Source organism: Tamandua tetradactyla, chromosome 7 (assembly GCF_023851605.1).
Source record: "Tamandua tetradactyla isolate mTamTet1 chromosome 7, mTamTet1.pri, whole genome shotgun sequence".
Taxonomy (NCBI): domain Eukaryota; kingdom Metazoa; phylum Chordata; class Mammalia; order Pilosa; family Myrmecophagidae; genus Tamandua; species Tamandua tetradactyla.
The window spans coordinates 117,526,952-117,549,609 of record NC_135333.1 but is presented as its reverse complement, the minus strand read 5'-3'; the positions used below and the strand labels follow the sequence as shown (position 1 = coordinate 117,549,609).

The 22,658-nt window shown below is 37.3% G+C and overlaps 1 protein-coding gene across 1 annotated transcript; it reads right to left on the bottom strand.

Annotated features, from left to right (window-relative positions):
* Positions 1 to 1,566: 1,566 nt before the first annotated feature.
* LOC143690020 (olfactory receptor 6C74-like) lies at positions 1,567 to 2,505 on the bottom strand. Its single transcript, XM_077168032.1, has one exon. It carries the CDS (start codon positions 2,503 to 2,505, stop codon positions 1,567 to 1,569), a length of 939 nt encoding a protein of 312 aa, XP_077024147.1.
* Positions 2,506 to 22,658: the final 20,153 nt, after the last annotated feature.

Genomic DNA, 22,658 nt, shown 5'->3' with positions numbered 1-22,658 from the left:
TAGAATATTAATAAAAACCAAAGTTTTAATGTTATTTATTTTCTCAAAGTATTGTATAGTTTTTTCATTTTCTTTGTTCTTAAAGTTTCTAAATCTAGATAATGCTCTAGGATTATTAGATCTAGCTTCTCAAAATTGGAAAAAATTCATATCTAAAATTATCAAAGGAAAAATATGCAGCAGCTATTTAAATAACCACTTCTTCCCGAAATCATAATATAAACTCAAATACTTTTTTACAGCCCACATCATTCAAAATATTTTAGAGAAAACTGTGCAAGTATCCACTCAAATTTTTACTAACTATATTTTGTTCCATGGCTGTATTTTATTCTGCTGCTTTAGCCAATATTTTTCAAACTTTTCTCCATACAAATCAAGGCACAGTTAAAAATAAGAAAGAAGAAATGGGAAACAATATTATGGCCTAATATACCCATACTTTTAAAACAAATATTTCATTGAAATACTGTGAATTTATATGAAAGCATTTTTCTGTTTGCTTTCACTTTGTAAAATTCTGGTCATAACAGAAATTGCTTTCAGAGTCTGTGTATTAACATAAGAAATTTTCTCCTTAAGAGTAGGATTCATCTACAATTGTGATTTCATTAGCAGAGGATAGATAGATGATGAGACAGATAGATAGATATCAATAGACATAGGCATATATATAAATATATGTAACAAATATATAGCAGACATAAATAATTACTGAGAAGGATAAAGTGAGGAGCACTATTTCATTATTTAACAGCCATTTACCAAGAAACTTCAAGTAGGTCTCAGAAATGTATCAAGTAATTGGAGGGTGTTTCCCTGGTATAGAAACACCAATTGTATATTGGATTGCATTATTAATTTTACAATAAGCTATGAGATTAGCATTCTCTCAAAAATATTCAAAAGATAAATGTTCATAGATAAATAGGTAGATATTTATCTACAATATGGAAGCTACAATTACATTTAATGTAATTCTACATGAGTAGAATGTACTTTAAAACAATATTCATAGATTTTTAAATAAACCAACATTTTCAAAGATGGATATCAACACTGATAAGGAATCTGTGCTACAGCTCTTTAAAATTTTCTTTAAATGTAATATGCACTGTTAAATTAGTGAGACAAATTTATCATTAAAATAAGCTTGAATATGTTATTATTGATTGCAAGTAATAGTGTATAAAGAAGAGGATTGTATCATAAACTTTGCACTGTGTGATGTATTTAATATTTAAATGAAACAATATTTTATAGGCTTGATTAATTAGTTTTACTGCAGACAAAAGAGACAGATTGAAAACTTAGCTTTGTTTTTTCCAGATATCAAAGCAAAGGAAGTGTGATGAGAAAAGAATATTCAATAGAGAAAAAAATGAAAATTATCTTCTTTGGAACAAAGACTTATGAAAAATAAATTCTGAAGAGAGATTAAGGTGAATATAAAAATAATGGAAGAAGAAAAACTAGAAAAGCTGTGTATTGGAAGCTATTAATAAATAAATTGATATTGTGTTAGATTTCCTTTTTCCATATCTTTTAAATAATGCAATGCTATATTCATTTCTTTGAGAAAAAGACTGTTCTTTGTACTATATTTATGAAGGCTTTTTTCACTTGTTGGTTCCTTAGGCTGTAAATGAAAGGGTTCAAAAGTGGTGCAACTGAGAAATGGAGCACCGCAATTCCTTTGGAAAAAGAAATTCTTTGTTGTACTGAGGGTTTAACGTACATGAAGATGCAGCTGCCATAAGAAATGGAGATCACAATCATATGGGAAGAACACGTGGAAAATGCCCTTTTCCTCTGATTACTTGAAGGGATTTTTAGAATTGTCAATGCGACGTGCGTGTATGATATTATCACCATTCCCAAGGTGACCACGAGTGCCATTGAAGCTGAGATGAAACCCATTGTCTCCAGCGGGCGTGTGTCTGAGCAGGAGATCTGCAGCAGGGGAGTGGTGTCACAGAAGAAATGGTCGACAATGTTGTAAGCACAGAAGTCAAGGTTTAGACCAATGGGGAGTGGTGGAAAGATGGAAAAGAACCCAGCAAGCCAACAGCTGAAGACAAGCTGTACACAGACTTTGCTGTTCATGATGGTGGTGTAGTGCAGGGGCTTACAGATGGCAACGTAACGGTCATAGGACATGGCTGCCAGCAGGTAAAATTCAGACGCTCCGAGAAAGAAAGCAAAAAACAACTGAGTGAAACATCCATTATAGGAAATGGTTTTGTCCCCAGTTGCCATCATAACTAGCAATTTAGGGATGCATGTAGTAGTAAAAGACATTTCCAAGATGGAAAAATTCCGAAGGAAAAAATACATGGGTGTCTTGAGGTGAACATCCAGCAGGGTGAGTGTGATGATGATTAGATTGCCTGTGATGCTGAGCAAGTAGGTGAGAAGCAGGAAGATAAATAACACAACTTTCAATTGTGGGTCATCAGTCAAACCCGTTAGGATAAATACAGCTATTCTTGTATGGTTTCCCATTATTATCCTGGAGATTCTATAGTCTGAACAAATTAATAAATATATTACTTTGATCCCTGTGACAAAGAGAAGTGATAGCTAGTGTTACACTACAGTTTGCAAAGCACTGTTCAGATACAGTAACAGAATACTCATTAAGTTTTACAGATAGTTTTTCAGTGAGAAAAAATAGATCACATTTCCAGAGAAACTGAACAGATAATTAGAACTTAAATTGCATTTCCACCAGGAAATAAAGTATATAACAGTAGTCATTGTTGCTTGTTTTTTTTAAGTGAATAAATTACAGGGGCCTAAATTCAAGGAAAGTACTTTTTCTTCTCTTTTGATGAGATTTGGAATGCCATGTGTGTCTTGATCACTTAAAAATGTTTTTATTCTAGTACCTAAATTATATCCATCATTGCAATTGCATCAGGTCACATTTTGCATTTCACACACACACACACACACACATCCCTACACACTTCCCGTGGTCAATAATCAAGGATAGTAAACCTTTAACAGATATGTGAACGTGAGACATGGGTGACAGTTTTGCTCCTGCTGTCATGTACCTGCCTTCCTGCTTCCTACCCTATGAAAAAGTCAGCAGAAACTGTAGGATAGCATTGCTGTGAATAACAAGAAACTGCAGGTTTCCTCTGCAGTCTATGGCTCTGTTACTGGAGGGGGAAAAATAAACTAATAGTAGGACAAAGGGATATTGAAGCAAATATAAATATATAAATATGAGTTTAGGTTTAGTTACGAGATGGGCATTGCACACAGTGAAGAAAGATACAGAAAATGTTGCATGGAGGCTCTAAGAAAATGACTTTTCGTACAGAAGGAGTAATGAGTATGAGGAAAAAATTAAAAGATCAAAAATATATAAATTAGTAAGTAAAAAATTATGATGAAGGAGTGTTTAAAATTGAATTTCTCTCCATCTGCTTCTATTCCTTAGGTTAACTTTCTGCTGTTTGTCTAAAATACAACTGAAATCATAAAGAATGTGGAGGTCAACATGACTTGAAGACAAGAAAAAAGAATAATTGGTTAATTTCAAATTAACAGTTAATCACTGAGAGAAGTGGTAAGACAAATTTGAGAGAAAGCATGCATTTTCTTACCACATAGGGATATTCAAATGCTCAGTTAACAGTAGATTTGAGATATTAATAACAGATAACTATTCTCAACATTCAATATATAATAAATGAGAAACAATGAGAAAGAGAAGCAACACTAGTTGTGCACAGTGATTATACAAGCAATTATAGGCCAAATTATAGAGCAGTTCTTAAAAAAAAAAACGATACCTTATATATCTTGTGAAAATTTCTTTCCTCTGTATCTTCATCATCAAACAATAAAATGGTTAAATTTTTGATGGGTACTATATATAAGGCAATATATGTATCTGAAGAGTATTAAGAGAATTATTTATAACCTCCAAAACATACATTATATTTAACAGACCTGCATATAAAGAAAAATAACATAAGAACAAACAAAAGATGTGTCCAGTATTATCTAGAGGGTTTCACAGAGAGAAAGGTGCTTTATAAGATTGGTCCTAGGAAGAGATGAAGAAATGAGACGTGGTTATTTCTAGTGGAGGAAACAGCCAGAACAGAAGCAAGGTGGAGTGCATGTACATGATTATGTCAGGAACGATGACTATAGTTCAGCTATCAAAATCATATGTGCTAATAATGCAAGCATATATAAGTGAAAATAAATAACATTTTTCCTGGACATTTCTTGCATATTCAAATAATTATGAAACAATCTATTAAGACTTTTTTCCCTTTTAGACAATTTATGCTAATGACAACTATAAGAATAAATACATTTAAAATATCTAAATCAGGATTTTGTTATCACAACTGATTGCTTTGTCTAACTTCAATAATCATACACACCATCTAGCCATGAACAGGCACTGTAAAAAACAATAAAATTCTTATTATAAAACCATCAGAACTCAGGACCATAAAGGCAATTACGTTTAATCTTATTAGATATTTTGAATAGAAGATACATTTTAAATTGGAAAGTTTTTGATGCTAAATAATCACTATCCCATTTTTCATCTTTCACCATTTTCCAAAAATCCAAATTTAAAAGATGGGAAAAAAGCTTCAAGTTTTACTGGTCCAAATAGACCAAAGTGGATTCATACATATCTAACTGAAAATATCATCTTTAAATTTTAGAAATACATATTATTTTCATCCTTTTTGTCATAAAGTGACCTGACAAATGCATTTAGGATTTTGAACAGCTCTTTTTAAGAAGACATACATGTATTTTCACAGGCAAAAAGATCTGCCCTTCAATATTCAGTTCTTTTATCATCATGCTGAAGGTACATGCTGATGTTACAGTCCTCCCTCATGGACCCACTCTACACCACCATTTATGATCGTAAAATGACAGTTGTTATAGTTTGCTAGCTGCTGGAATGCAATATACCAGAAACAGAATGGCTTTTAAAAAGGGGAATTTAATAAGTTGCTAGTTTACAGTTCTATGGCTGAGAAATGTTCCAATTAAAACACGTCTATAGAAATATCCAATCTAAGGCATCCAGACAGAGATACCTTGGTTCAAGAAAGAGATGAAGTTCCAGGTTTCTCTCTCTCAGGTGAGAAGGCACATGGCAACCACAGAGTTTCTCTCTCAGCTGAAAGGGCACATGGCGAACACAGCGTCATCTGCTAGCTTTCTCTCCTGGCTTCCTGTTTCATGAAACTCTTTGGGAAGCATTTTCCTCCTTTATCTCCAAAGGTCGCTGGCTGGTGGACTCTGCCTTGTGGTGCTACAGCATTTTCTGCTCTCTCTGAATCACTCTCATACTCCAACATGCTTCCTCTTATTTTATAGGACTTCAGAAACTAATCAAGACCCACCTGAATAGGTGGAGACATGGAATCACCTAATCCATCTTAACAACCATTCTTGATTAAATCACATCTCCAGGGAGATGATCTAATTACAGTTTCAAACATACAATATTGAGTAGGGATTAGAAGAAATGGCTGCCTTTACAAAATGGGATTAGGATTAAAACATGGCTTTTCTAGGGTATATGCATCATTTCAAACCAGCACAACAATCTTGGTAAAATTTTTATTAGACATTTTTGCAGCTGTTCACAGTGTACTGACATTTCCCCTTTAGTGCTATTTACTAATTGATACATTAAATTCTTCCTAAATATTGTACATAATGCCATATGAACATTTATCAACTCTTGATTCCATGGCACATGTATGCTTTCTGCACCTGCAGGAAAATAACCAAAGGTTATGAGGAATTCTCAGAGGGATCTGTGATCCAAGAACACCATTTCCCAATAGATGACCAACTTGTATGTCATATAAATGTTCTCTGCAGGCATTAAATTTTTAAAAAATAACATGAATGAACTACTTTATTTAATTATGTCTCCAGAAAATTCAGTATACATTGCCCTCATACATGTTTGGTTTTCCACATATGCATGTTATGAAATATTAGACACTTAGATAAGGTTTTAGGGGCAGAAAGAGGTAAGGTTATTTCAGATGGGAATAAGAAGTGAGAATATAAAGTGAGCAACATATCCTATCATAGACAAACTGTACCTTAAACTATGTGTTATTACTCATTCTCCACTTACACTTAAATATTTCATACCCTGTATGGCAGGCAATTTAGTTTGGCTTGTGAATTTCCTAGCTCAAGAGTGCTAACTTATCCCAGTATTGTCTTTTTACTCTGGCTGCTTTTGCCTGGTGGAAGAGGAAATGGAATGAAGGGTTTTGTGCTTCCTAAGTTTTACATTTTCTTCTCTTTTTCTGGGACCCTCGATATCTCCCCACTCTTATTTCATTTCCTTCACAATGTTGTCTTCCAAAGGAGGCATACATAGTCCTTTGTTTTAATCAGTATTTGTTCCCCAGAGTGATTTCTTTTCTAAGATTGCTTTTCCACTCCCATGAGAACTTTTAAGTCCCTTCCCTGTTACCAGATTTCCTATCTAAAAATATACTAAAAATACACTTAGGGTGTATTTTCTCTTTCTGATGGTTTTAGGTCAATCTGAAATTAGCAGCTATGACATGATTCTCTCTTCCATTCTGTTTTTCCCTGACTGCTGTGAAGATAAATTGGTCTAGGACTGCAAAAGAGAGTTTGGGGGATTTGTTGTTTATTTTTCTACTAATAGGTAAATTAAAGTTTGGAATTTCTTTACCTTCTGTTTATTCTAGAGGCATGCCTTTTGTAGTTTAATTTGTTCTTGATTTTCTTTGTTGTCTGTGGAGGATATGTTAAAAATTTCAGATAGCAGACACTAACTCATACACAAAATTCCCACTTTTTTTGTTCACTTTCCAAGTATTGGTTGGGTTTAGTTCTCTACAGGGATATGATTTGAGGGTGACTCTGCTTCCAAATTCTTCCAAGTTATTGGTGGTATTCACCTCTGCACAGCTCCAAGAGTGGGACCCTGACTTTTTGCTGGATGTCAGCTGAAGATGCCTGAAAGACATACAGGCTACCTGCAGTTCCTAAAAGCCTCCTGCAATTCATTGCCATGTGAGAGTCTCCATTATGAATACTTGCTTCATCATGTGAAGCATGGAGAATCCTTAGCTCTGCAAGATGGAATGGCATCCCGTCACTTTTGTAATATCAAGCAACCCTATTATGAGGGTAACATGACATTACATCTGACATATTCGTATAGAGAGAACCAACCAAGGTCATGCCTAGACACAAATGTAGTGGACTACACAATGGCATAAAACAGGAGGTAAGAAATGCTAGGGGCCACCTTAAGGTCTGTGTATCTGCCAAAATAAAGAAAATAAAAAAAAATTGAGGGACAAAAAACAGATAGGACAAATTGAAAAACATAGCAAGATGCTATATTTAAATGAAAATGTCAGTAATTGTATTAAATGTCAATAGGCTATACATCACAATTAAAAAGATGGGTACACAAGATGGGTATCTCATGGGTATTGTCCTGAGAGAAAGATGCTGGAAACATACAAAAAAGTGTATGACATACAATCCCATTTAACTATTCCCGAATATAAATAGCTAATGTTTATTAAGAGAAAGCAAGTTAGTGGCTTGTTGTGGTAAAGATAATAGGAGAGATAGATTTCACATATGCACAAGAGATGTTATGGAAAAATAGTAATATATCCTTATTGAGATAGTGGTTATGGGGATATATATATATTTGCTATTGTGAGTATTTAAATTTAACATTTATGATTTTATTTTATGCAAATTGCAACTTAAATGATCATCTAATGCTCACAGTTATAGTTAATTTAAATGATGAATTAATTTTGAGTATTCAGTTTGTGAAAGGAGCTCTTTTATGTACAGGAACAAATGGTAGACAGATAAATAAATACTTGTTCTAAAGGGATTTACATTCAGTTGACAGCAATGAAGCAATAGAAAAATCAGTAAGATAATAAAGAATAATAAATACTAAATGTACTGGTTTGAAAATAAGTACTAAAAAGACTGGTTTGAACTGTCCTGCAGCCCTTTCCTGAGCCATCTTGTGTGAAAACTAAACTTAATTTTCTTACAAGCTCAATAAAATCTCCAACATCCTTCTTTGCAGAAATGGAAAAGTCAATCAATAAATTTGTATGGAAGGGTAAGTGGTTCTGAATAATAATAGTGCCAAAATTATCTTGAATAAAAAGAATAAAGTTGCAGTAATCACCTTTCTGAACCTGGACAAAGGCAGTGGGTTCCTGCCTATGCACTCAAATGACTGTGGCATATTTCTCAGGGACTGGAGCCTAGCCATGCTTAAAATTTTTTAATCCTTCTCTCCCTCTCTACATTCACTCTCTGCCCTCTGTACCTGTAACCCCCCTCTCTGTTCCCCCCTTCCCCCTCTTGTTGTAGACCACCCATTTCCGTAGCTCACCACTAAACCGCAAGCCTTCCTGTTATTCTCTTCACTCCTCTATACCTAACCTAAGCCCTCAGCCTAGCAACTGCCTCCTGCCTTGTGTGATTGGCTGTCCCTTCCTGACGTGTACGCCCAAGACTCCACCCCTCCCCGAGAGTACTTAAGCCCCACGCTTACCCCGCTCTGGGTCGTCCGAGCCCCGGGGTCTTCGGACCCCAGACGTCTCACTCCTCGGGTTCCCGGGTGGCCCATCCCGGAGTGTAACAATAAAAGCTTAAAACCCGCATCTGGCCTGAGTGACGACTTCTCACGACCACCGGCTGGGGAAAGCGCCAGCTCCAGCTTACCCAGGTTAATTCCTGCGAGCTCGCCCCAAACCCACCCAGTGTACCGGTCGCGTGGTCCGGCTGAAGCTATCAGCGGCAAGTGGCGCCCGAACAGGGACCCTCTACACTTCCGTCGCTGACTGGACACTGGAGATCCTAGGACCTCTCTTCTGAACCAAGGTAAGCCTACTAGACTCTCCTGCTAAATAAACACAGTCCTAGGTTCTACAAGGAGTGAGTAGTCCCCTCTAAATTCTAGTATGGGTCAATCTCTCTCTAAAAGCCAGGTCCCCCAGGTGCGCACCCTAGCCGCACTCTTGGATCCAAGTCTGTAAATGCGGCCGCTGGGGAAGCCTCTCCCTCGAATTACTCGAGAGGCACCCACCCTTGCGGGACCATGGCGAACATACTAATGGCGGACAAACAAATTCCACCCTTCCGCCTTCTTCTCCACTACCCAAACCGGAAGACAGCCACAACCTTTACCCCGCCCTCCCTAAGAGCACAGAGGCAAAACATCCTAAGCCCTCCCCCACCCCTTCAGCCCCTCCCTCTGCTACCCCCCCTTCTTCCTTTAGCTGCACTAACCCTTTTGTCCCGGAGGTGCAGCCGCCATCTTATGTTCCCCCACCGCCATCTTACGCAGGGCCGTGCCCGGGGCAACCGCCATCTTGCCCACCCCGGCCGCCCTGCTACAATCCCACTAACAATAACCCCTCCCCGGGACCTGGACAGCTCTGGCCCCCGGTCTGGCCTCTGCCGCCGACACAGGCAGCGCTCTTCCCCATTAATCTCACCCCATCCCCGCAGCACCCGTTCCCGTGAGTTCCCCACAGTGAGGAAGATATAAAGCGACTGCGCAAAGCAGTCAAAGAGGATGGGCTTACCGGTCCCTACACTACCCAGCAACAGTTGCTCCAAAGGATTGGAGCCTCTTCAAAAGAATCCTACTTGCCATAATTTTCCTGTGCATCATCGCGTTTTAACCTGCTCATTTTCTTCCTCTAGGTGCTAACCTGCTTATTATTTTCAGTAAAAATGTTCTCCCTAGCACGCCCCTCCGGAATTCCCACCTGGCGACTCCTCCCTGTAACACTTCTAATTTTCTCCACAGCCACTTCTGCAAAACCTCCTGAAAGCGAAGTGTGGGCCGCAGTCCAATATCCCCCAGGATTACTGTTCCTCACCCCCGATTCCCCCACATTCCCACAACCTTTTGTTAATGATTGCTTACTAGATCTCCCGTGCGATCCCAATATCCTCCCCGCTAGTGCGCCTCTCAACCTATCATCATTCCCTAATTTCTCCCCGCCTCCCGAAGCCCTAGCGATTAACCTTACCTTCTTGCAGAATCAGTCAATGCAAGCCCTGCCCAGAGTCTCCCCGCCAAACAGCAAACTACTAAACCTCACGTTCGCTAATCTTTCAGGACAAGCAGAAGACGGGCTCCCGTGTTCTCCTCGATGGCCTAATTGCATCCACCTTATCTACTCCCGAACCATAAGCGCCGGAGTACTCAGCACGAAAAAGCCAAAAGCCCTCCTTTTCACAGGAACCTGGCCAGCTAGAGGAACTGCACCCGGCTATAACCAAACTCGCCCACACCCACCGGCATGGCCCCCAGTTCCCCTCTGCTCGCCTGGCAGCTTTACACCCTCGACTTCCTTTACAGAAATCCCGTGGCTTCCATGTCATTCTCCCCCTCGAACTTTCAACTCTTCCAAATATAACTTCTTCGTTCCCTATAATCCCCCCTTTCTTTATGGTACCAGCGGCTTCACGCATCTCTCTCTCTGTGGAAACCTCAGTTGCCTAGACCTACGTCCCCTCCTCGGAACAACCCAATCCCAATGGTGCCTGGTCACCTACCACAACACCCAGCAACCCATTACTCAGGGTAATAAAGTTATCGGTACGAGCTCTTACGCGTTTAATATTCTAGGCACCGAAAACCTCACCTCCACGGTCTTCTTAAGCCCTCCGTTCTACTTCCTTTCCTGCTCAAACTATAGTCACCCTGACACATGTCACCTACTTAACTACCTCTTTCTCAGTAGTTTTCATAGTACTTCAACCTAGACTCCTGTGGATCCCCCTCAACACAACCAGATGGGTCGCTCCTGCACTGCCCATGGACAGCTCCGTCACTCAGCTCAGCCCACACGCGAAGCAAGACTTCGGTATCACCGCCGCCATCTCTGCAGCCATCATCGCCTCTGTAGCAGCAGCCGTCACCGCAGCCTTCGCCCTCACCCAAACATCTACCACCGCTGAAGTGCCGTGCAGACCGGACTCAACACCCTTACTCTCCAGGCCATCCGCAAGTGTTCTTCCTTCTTTCAACTCTCTAAACTCATCTTCTACGGCATTATACTAATAATCCTCATCTGCATCTTCTTCCTATTCTAGTGCCTTTTCTCAAAAATATCTCACCATAAATGACAAACTCAACTCCTAGCCCTAGCTGCTCTTGAGCTCCAAAATCCCTTTGCCGGTACAAACAATCATCGGCAAACACAGGTTTGGCTAACTAGTGTTGCTCACCCCCAGGACTGATCACCCTGGGGCCTGGGTCTTGCCCTCAAGACTGATCACCTTGAGGAGCCTGCCCCATACTGCTGTAATACTGGCCCAGCAAGCTGTGTGCCTCCGCCACTCCTCTGTCCTCTCCATTCCCCTACGGGGGCTGCACGTTATCAGAGTACATGCATCTGGGGCCGCCGTACGGCTACCAGATGGGTACCGCTGGGTGCGACACAAAGTAGTCGCAGAAGAGGGTCTCTCTAACAGACCTCCTCTGGCTCTTCTGGGGCACATGAGATTTGCGTAAGGGTCGGCTCAGCACATACCCTTCCCCTGAAATTCTGAGCCTCAAGTGCAAGGGGAATCTCATCCCTACCCCTCCCAGCAAAGGTTAATGCCCACCACCTGTCACACAGGTGAGCCTTTAAAAGAAAAAGGAGAGGAATTGTGGCATATTTCTCAGGGACTGGAGCCTAGCCATGCTTAAAATTTTTTAATCCTTCTCTCCCTCTCTACATTCACTCTCTGCCCTCCGTACCTGTAACCCCCCTCTCTGTTCCCCCCTTCCCCCTCTTGTTGTAGACCGCCCATTTCCGTAGCTCACCACTAAACCGCAAGCCTTCCTGTTATTCTCTTCACTCCTCTATACCTAACCTAAGCCCTCAGCCTAGCAACTGCCTCCTGCCTTGTGTGATTGGCTGTCCCTTCCTGACGTGTGCGCCCAAGACTCCACCCCTCCCCGAGAGTACTTAAGCCCCACGCTTACCCCGCTCTGGGTCGTCCGAGCCCCGGGGTCTTTGGACCCCAGACGTCTCACTCCTCGGGTTCCTGGGTGTCCCATCCCGGAGTGTAACAATAAAAGCTTAAAACCCGCATCTGGCCTGAGTGACGACTTCTCGCGACCGCCGGCTGGGGAAAGCGCCGGCTCCAGCTTACCCAGGTTAATTCCTGCGAGCTCGCCCCAAACCCACCCAGTGTACCGGTCGCGTGGCCCGGCTGAAGCTATCAGCGGCAAATGACCAACTCATGAGACAAAGGGTTTCAAAGAGAGAAAGAGATTATTTTGTTAGGCACAAAGCAGGAGATCAGATGGCCTATTGGCTCAAAAATCTGTCTCCCTGAGCTGCAGTAATTCTGACGGTTTTTTAGTATTAAAAAATGGGCAGGTTTTTAGGATAATGAGCACAGTGGCCCTAGGTGATGCAATTAGAGGTGATTTAATCATTAAGCATGCAGAGATTGATTACATGCTTCGTCACAGAATGAACGTAAGAAAATGGTGGCCTTAATATAATATAATGGTGGTGATTTTAGTATTATAATGAGGTATAGGTGACTTATAGGTTAAAGTCAAGGCTATTGTGTATACCAGGCAGGCCTACCTTGATTAGATACAGATTTGGCTATTAAGATAACTTTGGACTTGGGGTGGGTTAGTTCTGGGCTGACCCAGGACCCTGCATTGATAAACACTAGAGGTTGTCTTTAATGATTACAAGACTCTAAACTTGAAAAACTGGATAAATATGTACAAGGGAAAGTTAGTTACAAGGTTTTTATAATCACAAAGGCACAACATAAAGGCATACAATCATTATCAGAGATCAAAGCAGCTGGATTACAATTTAAAGAGTTCAGGCATTTCCCTCTGTCTACTCTAATATACCAGAAAGTAGAAAGGAATATCTATATAATGATTCAGCAATCAAAATCACTCCTTAAATCCTAATTTCTCAGTTATACTTCTGATTTTATAAATATATTATAAAACTACAGTAGTCAAAACAGCATAATACCAGCAAAAATATATACATAAAGTCTGGTGAGATAGAATTGGGAGTTCAGCAGTAAACTCTCACATGTGTGGCCAAGTGACTTATGACAAGTGTACTCACCAAACTGTGATACAATAGTATCTTTAACAGATGGTGTTGGGAAAACAGGATATCCATGCATAAAATAGTGAAGGGGGTCTCATATCATTCAATATTCAAAAATCAACTCAAAATGTATCAAAGACATAAATATAAGACAAAAATAAAAAAAATCCTAGCAAACCCAGGGAAGCATATTTAGAGCCTTGCATTAGGCAATGTTTTTATGAACTCTACACCAAAACCGCAAGAAACAAAAGAAAAAAATTAGGTAAATTGAACTTCATCAAAATGTAAAATCTTTGTGCATCAGTGAATTCTCTTCAGAAAGTAAAATGACAACCTGCAAAATGGAAGAAAATATTTGAAACAAATATATTCCATAAGGGTTTAATAGCCAGAATATTTAAAGATATCTGATCTAGTTTACTAGTTGACAGAATGCAATACACCAGAAATGGAATGGCTTTTAAAAAGGGGAATTATTAAGTTGCAAATTTTCAGTTTTAAGTCCATGAAAATGTCCCAATTAAAGCAAGTTTATGAAAATATCCAAATTAAGACACTAACAAGAGGTTAACTTCACATAAAACAACATATCAAAATAACAACTTTGAAAGGATGTGGAGAAATAGGAACACTCATTCCTTGTTAGTAGGAATGTAAAATGGTACAGCTACCTGAAAAGACTTGGGCACTTCATCAGAAATTTTAGTGCAGTATTATTGTGTTACTCAGCAATTCTAATTCTATGAATATATCCCAAAGAATTGAAAGCAGGGGCTCTAACAAATATTGTGCACAGTGATGCTCATAGTTTAGTGGTAGCCTTTTAATAATATTAAAACTTTAAGCAAAAAGAAAGAAAGAAAGAAAATACAAAAAAGAAAAAAAAAGCTGTAAGCAAGCTCTGAATTTGAGCTTTTAAACTCACAGAGGGATAATATGCAAAGTTGACATCCATGTGTGAATAGGTTTTCATCTATCACCCCAGTGTTGGCTGTAAGTATCACAGAGGATATAAATCCTAAAAAAGTAAATAACTGAGAGAAGGAACTACAGATGTTCTCCAGATCCCTGTTACTTTTTAACCAATATGATTAGCATTCTTTGTCTCAATATGTATAAAAGTCAATTGAAAAATCACTATAGAGAGGCACATTTGGAAAGTTTTCTCTGCCCTTCCACCAGCAAAATAAACCACCTTTTCCACCTCAGCCAATTTTGTGTGTCTGTACATTAAGCCACAATGAACAATGAACCCAGATTTGGGGTGAGGGGGGTTCATCTACAGTACATCATTATTCCCAAATGTCAAAATGTGGAAGCCCTCCATATGTTCATCAATAGATAGGTGAATATAGAAAATATGGTATCTACATAAAATGGGACATTATTCTGCCATGTAAAGAAAGTGCATTTTTACCCATTCAGATAAAGTACAGATAATCAGTTTGGGACTTATGTGTATGCAAGAATTAATAGCTTTCAGAGCTTGACATTACAAATTAATGCCAACATGAATATGACAACCTTAAAATATTCAACTCAGTACAAACATGGAAGTTGTCCTTACCAAAGGAATTGCAAAAAAAATAAATAAATAACTTTTTTTGGAGTCTGAGTATTTTATGCTATTCTTCAATTGACCAAATATCTAAATTATGTTTCTTGAGACATGGCAATTTAAACTTCTAAATGTATCTTTTGAATAAAAAATAGGTGTCTTCAAATTCTGGAAAAATAATTTGGAGAGTAACAAATCTATGCTTGTACTCAATCAAATGGATGAAAACAATACAATTTTATTAGAATTTATTTTGAGAAAACTAATTGCAAGCAGCAAATTTTATGGTCAAATCAACAGTCAAATTTAAATAACTGTTACTGGACAAAAGCCATGGATTCTTTTGTCTGACACACTCAATAGCCAATTCCTGAGCCACTGGGATTTCAAGGTGAGAAAGAGTTTATTACTAGGTGCATAGTTGGAGAGCAGATAGCCTAGCAGAAAAGGAGACAGTGTTATCATTATCATTTCAACAGGAGAACATAAAATGAAAGGAGGGAGGCAGATTATCACTTCAGTATTATAGGTTTAAGCCAAAAGGAAGGAAGATAATTTGTCTGTCAATAGCTTAATTTTAGCTGATATGATTTACAAATTTCTGGGGCTGAGGCTAGTTAATGGCTGACTTCAAATTCTTCATTAGCATTAGGGGAACTAAATTATTGTTTAGGGATTTAAGATATTCTCCTCTTTCTATTCCAATTTCCTGGAAAGCAAAAAGGAATATGATTCAGCAACCAAAATCATTCCTTAAATTCTAATTTCTTAGTTACAATTCATCTCTCTCATTTGATAATTTATCTCTCAATCTTGAGGGATATCTGGGCAAGGACTTAGACTGCTTCAAAGCTGAAAAAGGGTGTTGTAATTAAGGGATAGAGGAATGAAATGAGGAAACCAGCTGTGGTTCTTAGAGAGTCCAGTATTTCTGGGTTTCAGAACTTCTCTGGCATTGGAAAAATCTGTAGGTTTTAAGTCTCTGAAAAATGAATAATTAGTAAAATTTTATATAGCCCAGGATATGTTTCAGGTTTTCCAGGAATATTGTTAGTTGGGATTTGCCAGACTGTGGCAATTTGTAATATCTGGCTGAAAATTGCATAAGAGTAATCTCCAAAATAATGCCTCAACTTGATTTGAAATCTCTTAGTCACTGAAATCCCAATTATTTCTCCTTATTTTGGTCAACTAATCCACAATGCCAGGACCATGATCATAGTTGGAGCTTATGTCTCATGATGCCAGTGCCAGTTACATCCTGCAATGCCAGGGGCCAATATCCCACAGTGCTAGAGCCAGCAATGTTTCACAGTGCCAGTGCCAGGCTTGCACCCCTAAAAATTATATCCCACATTGGAGGAAAGCCTAGAGAGTTTGACTTAGGGAGAGACCATATTTAAGCAACAGCACAGATTTTCTGGAGATGGTTCTTAGGCACTAATCTTAAGTAGGTTCAGTTTACTATTACAGAAACAAGTTTCATAAGGGCAAGCCTCAAAATTAAGATCTTGGCTTATTAAATTGTGGGCCCCTCTTGCTTAAGAAAATGTTGGGAATTCCTCAGGTGGAGAAGCTTAATACTTCTATTTTTCCCAGTCCTTCAAGGGACTTTGCAGACACTTTCTCATTTTCTACCCAAAATACTCAGAAATGCCTCATTGCACAACATTAACTTGCACAGAACATTAAGGTTTTGTTCCTTTTTCCAGGTTCTATATCAAATAAAGCTAAATTAGGTTGTTTAACTGATTAAACAGAGGAAATTAGATAGTGTATATTTTGGACAAAATAAACACTTTTCCTTTTATCTCACACAAAAATTAAAGCTTTAAAATACAGGCATATTCTTTACTTTGTATATTGATTTACCTTGGTTTTAACCAAAACAGTTTCATTGCATCTTTAATCATTTTATTTTTTTTAACAATTGCTGTATAGACTTAAGCTGACTTTCAGAGCTGCAGAAGTAAATCTAAGTCTCAGTTGTCACACAGATAGTTAAAGTTCCAAGGAACTACTAGTTGATACAAAGGTAAAGCATTTCAGAACTTGAAGATGACAGTTAAAGCTTATCATCTAAATTTTAATTTTATGAGCATTTTTAAATGAAGCTACTTCTAGAAATAAACCATTAGACAGTTGTTTTATATTAAGAAATCATAGCAGCGATGTTGTTCTGTTTCACTTTTACACATTTACCAGAGTTATTTAACAGATGAAGCATAATATATATATTTGTTCTGCTTTTCTTTTAAAGTTCTTCTTGTTACACATGGAGTGCTCACCTATAGCTGATTATATACGTATATATATTTTGTATGCTATATGGCAAGGTCACATTTCATTATTTTTCCATGTAAGTATTACAGCACCACTTATTGAATTTGTGCTTGTTGGCTGGTTGTTTTGCTTGTTTGTTTGTTTTGGGGGAAGTGCGTGGGCCAGGAATTGAACTTGGGTCTCCTACATGGCAGTCAAGAATTCTACCATTGATCTACCCTTGCACCCTGTATTTTTAGAAAGTGTTAACTGACATTTTGGATGTTTCTATGATCTGTAACCTATTAGGAAAAATTGAGACCATGACTAACACTTCCATACTGTTGCTTAATATGATGCAGATTAGTATCAGCATATAACATGGACATTGAGAACACTGTCAAATATTTACAGATTTTATATAACCTCTAAATATATGAATAATATTTTACTTACACAAATTTAAATCAGCAACAGGATAGAAAACCCTTTTAATTGCTGTAATAATTCCCAAATACCTCCCATGCAATAGGTTAACTTATTTTAGCACCTTGCTTATACAAGATAAAAGAACAAATTATTTGTAACAGTTTTTTCCTTAACAGTGAGAAAACTTTTCTTCCTAAATAAAGGATAAGGCCAGCATAAACATTAACAAGGCTATTATTCTTTTATATAATCATTGTTTTCTAGACAGAGTACTGATGATTATGGAAAACCTTTTTTAAAAAATTTTACATTAAGAGCAGACTAACAATCCATGTTATTTTAACAGGGATAAAAGTAAACTTTAATTTTTATGAATACCCATTTGAGGCAAAAGCTTTCTTTTTTAAAATATATGATATACAAAATCAGTAATTCACAATATCATCACATGGTTGCATATTCATCATCATGATCATTTCTTAGAACATTTGCATCAATTCAGAAAAAGAAATAAAAAGGCAATAGAAAAAAATAAAACAAAAACAGAGAAAAAAATATATGAGATACAAAACTTTTGAATCTGCATACTTTCTTCCAATTACAGTGTTCATGAAGGGGGAAAGAGACAAAAATACTACAAAATAATGGAGGAAGGAAGAGATTTATGCTTGGGTTTAGAACACAGCCAGGCATTTATATACTTTATACTAAGAATACATAAATACTTATTTACAATATGTATAAAATCTCTCAGTCCAATTCAGCACTACCTTCAGAGGTGAGAAAAGCCCCAAGTTTGAAATATAATCAGCTTTTTGATATTTAATGGATTTATATCCAGAAAAACTCAAATTATCAATAACATTATTTCCAATTTGTCAATAATGCCAGAAATATGTCAGTTTACAAAATTAAGCTATGGCTTCTAAAAACTAGTTCAGAGTCCTATTAAATGAAATGCTGCTCTTTAATTTAAAGATCTTAAATAAGTGTCATCTCTTCTATGAGGTTTTATTAGGTCATTCTTTGTCTACATTTTAAATGTTTCCAGCATTTTTATTCCTTCATTACCACTGTCTTATACTATGCTCTGGTACAAGTATATTCTAACTAGAATATAAACTCTTTGAAGCTAAGAATTAGGCTTTCCCTATTTATGACAGCATTTATTAACAGAAATATACTGATTGACATTAATGAAGCCACTACAAATTGAAATTCTTGCACATAATGAGTTAACAAATAGCCAAGTAACAAAAAGATTCTTTGAAATTCATGTAATCAAGATTATTAAAAAATCCATTTATATTTTCTTACTAAACTTAACTGATTTCTTAAATGGGATATGTTTGAAGCATTTGTATACTTTAAACTTTATTATAGTTTTGTAAGTGGTATTATTACCAGTTTCATTGCTCAGTTCATGTAAATTAACCTGTCTAGTTAGGCTATTTTTAAGAGGAGTATTGTGAATATGCTTATAAAAGTAGCTTATTTTATTAGTAAGCTTGAACAAATTTAGGTAGAACATACCTGAGCAGGATAAAATTTTATTTGTTCAATTCAAAATTTATCACAAAATTCCTTTTCTCAGAGGCTGAAAAAAATCTATTTTCAGAATATCATAAAATTGCAAGTAATTTTAAAAGTACAGTGATTATCAAGTTCTGGAAAATATCCTGCAATTGTTCAATTTATCCCAAGTCTAAATCCAGGAAAACTTTATCATATCTCTCAAGGATCTTTCACCTAACTTCCTGAAATTTGATAATTTGATTTTATGTAGTTGCTCCTATTCAAAGTATATATATATATATATTTATTTATTTATTTATTTATTTATTATAAACAATGAACAGACAAACATTCTTGACATGGTTACAATCAATGACCCATAGTATCATCACATAGTTGTGTATTCATCACCATGATCATTTTTTTGAACATTTGCATCTCTCCAGCAAAGGAAAGAAAAAAGAAAAACTCATACATACCATATCCCTTACTACTCCCTTTCATTGACCACTAGCATTTAAATCTACTCAATTTATTTTAACCTTTGTTCCCCCTATTATTTGTTTATTTCTTATCCATATTTTTTTACTTATCTGTCCATACCATAGATAAAGGGAGTCAGATGCACAAGGTTTTCACATTCACAGTCACACTACAAAAGTTATATCATTATACAATCATCTTCAAAACACATGGCTACTGGAATACAGCTCTATAGTTTCAAGCACTTTCCCTCTAGCCATTCTAATACACCATAAACTAAAAAAGGGGATATCTATATAATGCATAAGAATAACTCCAGTATAACCTCTTGATTCTGAAATCTCTCAGCCACTGATGCTTTATTTTGTATTATTTCCCTCTTCCCCTTTTTGATTGAGAAGGTTTTCTCAATCCCTTGATGCTGAGTCCCAGTATATTCTAGGATTTCTATCCCACATTTCCAGGGAAATTTATACCCCTGGGAGTCATGTCCCAAACAGAGTGGGGGAGGGCAATGAGATCACTTGCTGTGTTGGTTGAGAGGAAGAGAGGCCACATCTGAGCAACAAAAGAGGGTTTCTGGGGGTGACTCTTAGGCCTACTTTTTTTTTTTTGAATGGGCAGGTGCTGAGAATTTAACCCGGGTCTCTGGCATGGCAGGCGAGAATTTTGCCTGTTGAGCCACTGTTGCACTGCCCTCTTAGGATTTTAAGTCAGTTAGCCTATCCTTTGTGGGGATAAGTTCCATATGAACAAAGAACAACCCCAAGATTGAGGGCTCAGCCTATTTATTTCATTGTCACCACTGCTTGCAAGAATATCAGGAATTCTCCAAATGGAGAATTTTCCCATTTCCTTTCTCCCCATTCCCCCAAGAGGACTTAGGAAATACTTCTTTATTCACTGTTCAAATCACTCTGGGATTTATCAGGGCATCACACTAACATGGGCAAGCCTACAAAATCTCATGCCCTATGCAAGGTTCCATGTACTTACGGTGTTCAATTAAACTGTACATAAAATTAAAGTAGGAAATGCACTAGTCAAAGAATAAATTTTGTACCAAATAAACATCTCTTGCTTTAGTATCACACAGAAGTTGAAGTTTTAAAATATAAATGACCATCTATTTTCAGCAACCTGCAATATCAACATTTCTTTGTTCTCCCTCATGCAAAAGCATTTTTTAATTTGTACATTTGGTCACTGACATTCTACATTCTAGGCATTCCTAGATTATACCATCTCAGTCTTTATCTATCCTTCCTTCTAGTTTTCATATATGCCCCCAGCCCTCCTCCCTCTATCATTCTCCTATTCAGCTTCATTCAGTGTATTTACATTATTGTGCTGCAATCAGGTAGTATCGTGCTATCCATTTCTGAATTTTTACAATCAGTATTGTTGCACAATCTGTATACCTTCAGCTCCAATTATCCAATCTCCACGCTATTTCTATCTCCTGATGGCCTCTGTTCTTAACTGAAATTCTCCAAGTTCACTCATTAATGTTAGTTCATATCAGTGAGATCATGCGGTATTTGTTCTTTTGTTTCTGGTTAATCTCACTCAGCATAACATTCATAAAGTCCATCCACATTGTCACATGCTTCAAGACTTTATTCTGTCTTACAGATGTGTAATATTCATTGCACGTATATACCACAGCTTGTTTAGCCACTCATCTTGTTGATGGACATTTGGACTGTTTCCATCTCTTGGAAATTGTAAATAATGCTGCTATGAACATTGGTATGAGAATATCCATTTATGTCCTTGCCCTCATGTCCTCTGAATAGATACCTCACAATAGTATTGCTGGATCATATGGCAATTCTATACTTAGCTTCCTGAGGAATGGCCAAACTGCCTTTCACAGTGGCTGTACCACTTTACTTTCTCACCAACAGTGGACAAGTGTGCCTCTTTCTCCACATCCTCTCCAGCACTTGTCATTTTCTGTTTTTGTTTTTGTTTAAAATGGTCATTCTGGTGGGTGTGAGGTGATATCTCATTGTGGTTTTGATTTGTGTTTCCCTAATAGCCAGGGAGGTTGATCATCTTTTCATGTGCTTTTAAGTCATTTGTATTTCCTATTCAGAAGGAAATGTTTTTGCTCATGTTTTTGTTCATTTTTTTTAATTGAGTTGCTTGTCTTTTTGTTGCTGAGTTGAACAATCTCTTTATATTTTCTGGATACTAGACCCTTATCTGATATACCATTTCCAAACATTGTCTCCCACTGTGTAGGCTGCCTTTTTACTTTCTGGACAAAGTTCTTTGATGAACAAAAGTGTTTAATTTATAGGAGTTCCTGTTTATCTATTTCTTCCTTCAGTGCTCATGCTTTGGGTATAAGATCTAGGATACTATGGAAGAGGAGACATAACCACTGACCTCCCAGAAATAAAGGAGGTAATAACAGAATACTATGAACAACTTTATGCTAATACATACAACAATGTAGATGAAATGGACAAGTTCCTAGAAAGGCATGAACAACCAACTTTGACTCAAGAAGAAATAGATGACCTCAACAAACCAATCACAAGTAAAGAAATTGAATCAGTCACTCAAAAGCTTCCCCCCAAAAAAAGTCCAGGACCAGACAGCTTCACATGTGAATTCTACCAAACATTCCAGAAAGAATTAGTACCAACTCTCCTCAAAATCTTCAAAAAAATCGAAGTGGAGGGAAAACTACCTAATTCATTCTATGAAGCCAACATCACCCTCATACCAAAACCAGGCAAAGATATCACAAAAAAAGAAAACTACAGACCAATCTCTCTAATGAATACAGATGCAAAAATCCTCAACAAAATTCTAGCAATTCGAATCCAGCAACACATTAAAAGAATTATACATCATGACCAAGTAGGATTCATCCCAGGTATGCAAGGATGGTTCAACATAAGAAAATCAATTAATGTAATACACCATATCAACAAATCAAAGCAGAAAAATCACATGATCATCTCAATTGATGCAGAGAAGGCATTTGACAAGATTCAACATCCTTTTCTGCTGAAAACACTTCAAAGGATAGGAATACAAGGGAACTTCCTTAAAATGATAGAGGGAATATATGAAAAACCCACAGCTAATATCATCCTCAATGGGGAAAAATTGAAAACTTTCCCCCTAAGATCAGGAACAAGACAAGGATGTCCATTATCACCACTATTATTCAACATTGTGTTGGAGGTTCTAGCCAGAGCAATTAGACAAGAAAAAGAAATACAAGG

Coding starts and splice junctions, on each gene's coding strand:
- LOC143690020 (XM_077168032.1), bottom strand. CDS start 2,505: ATGGGAAACCATACAAGAATAGCTGTATTTATCCTAACGGGTTTGACT.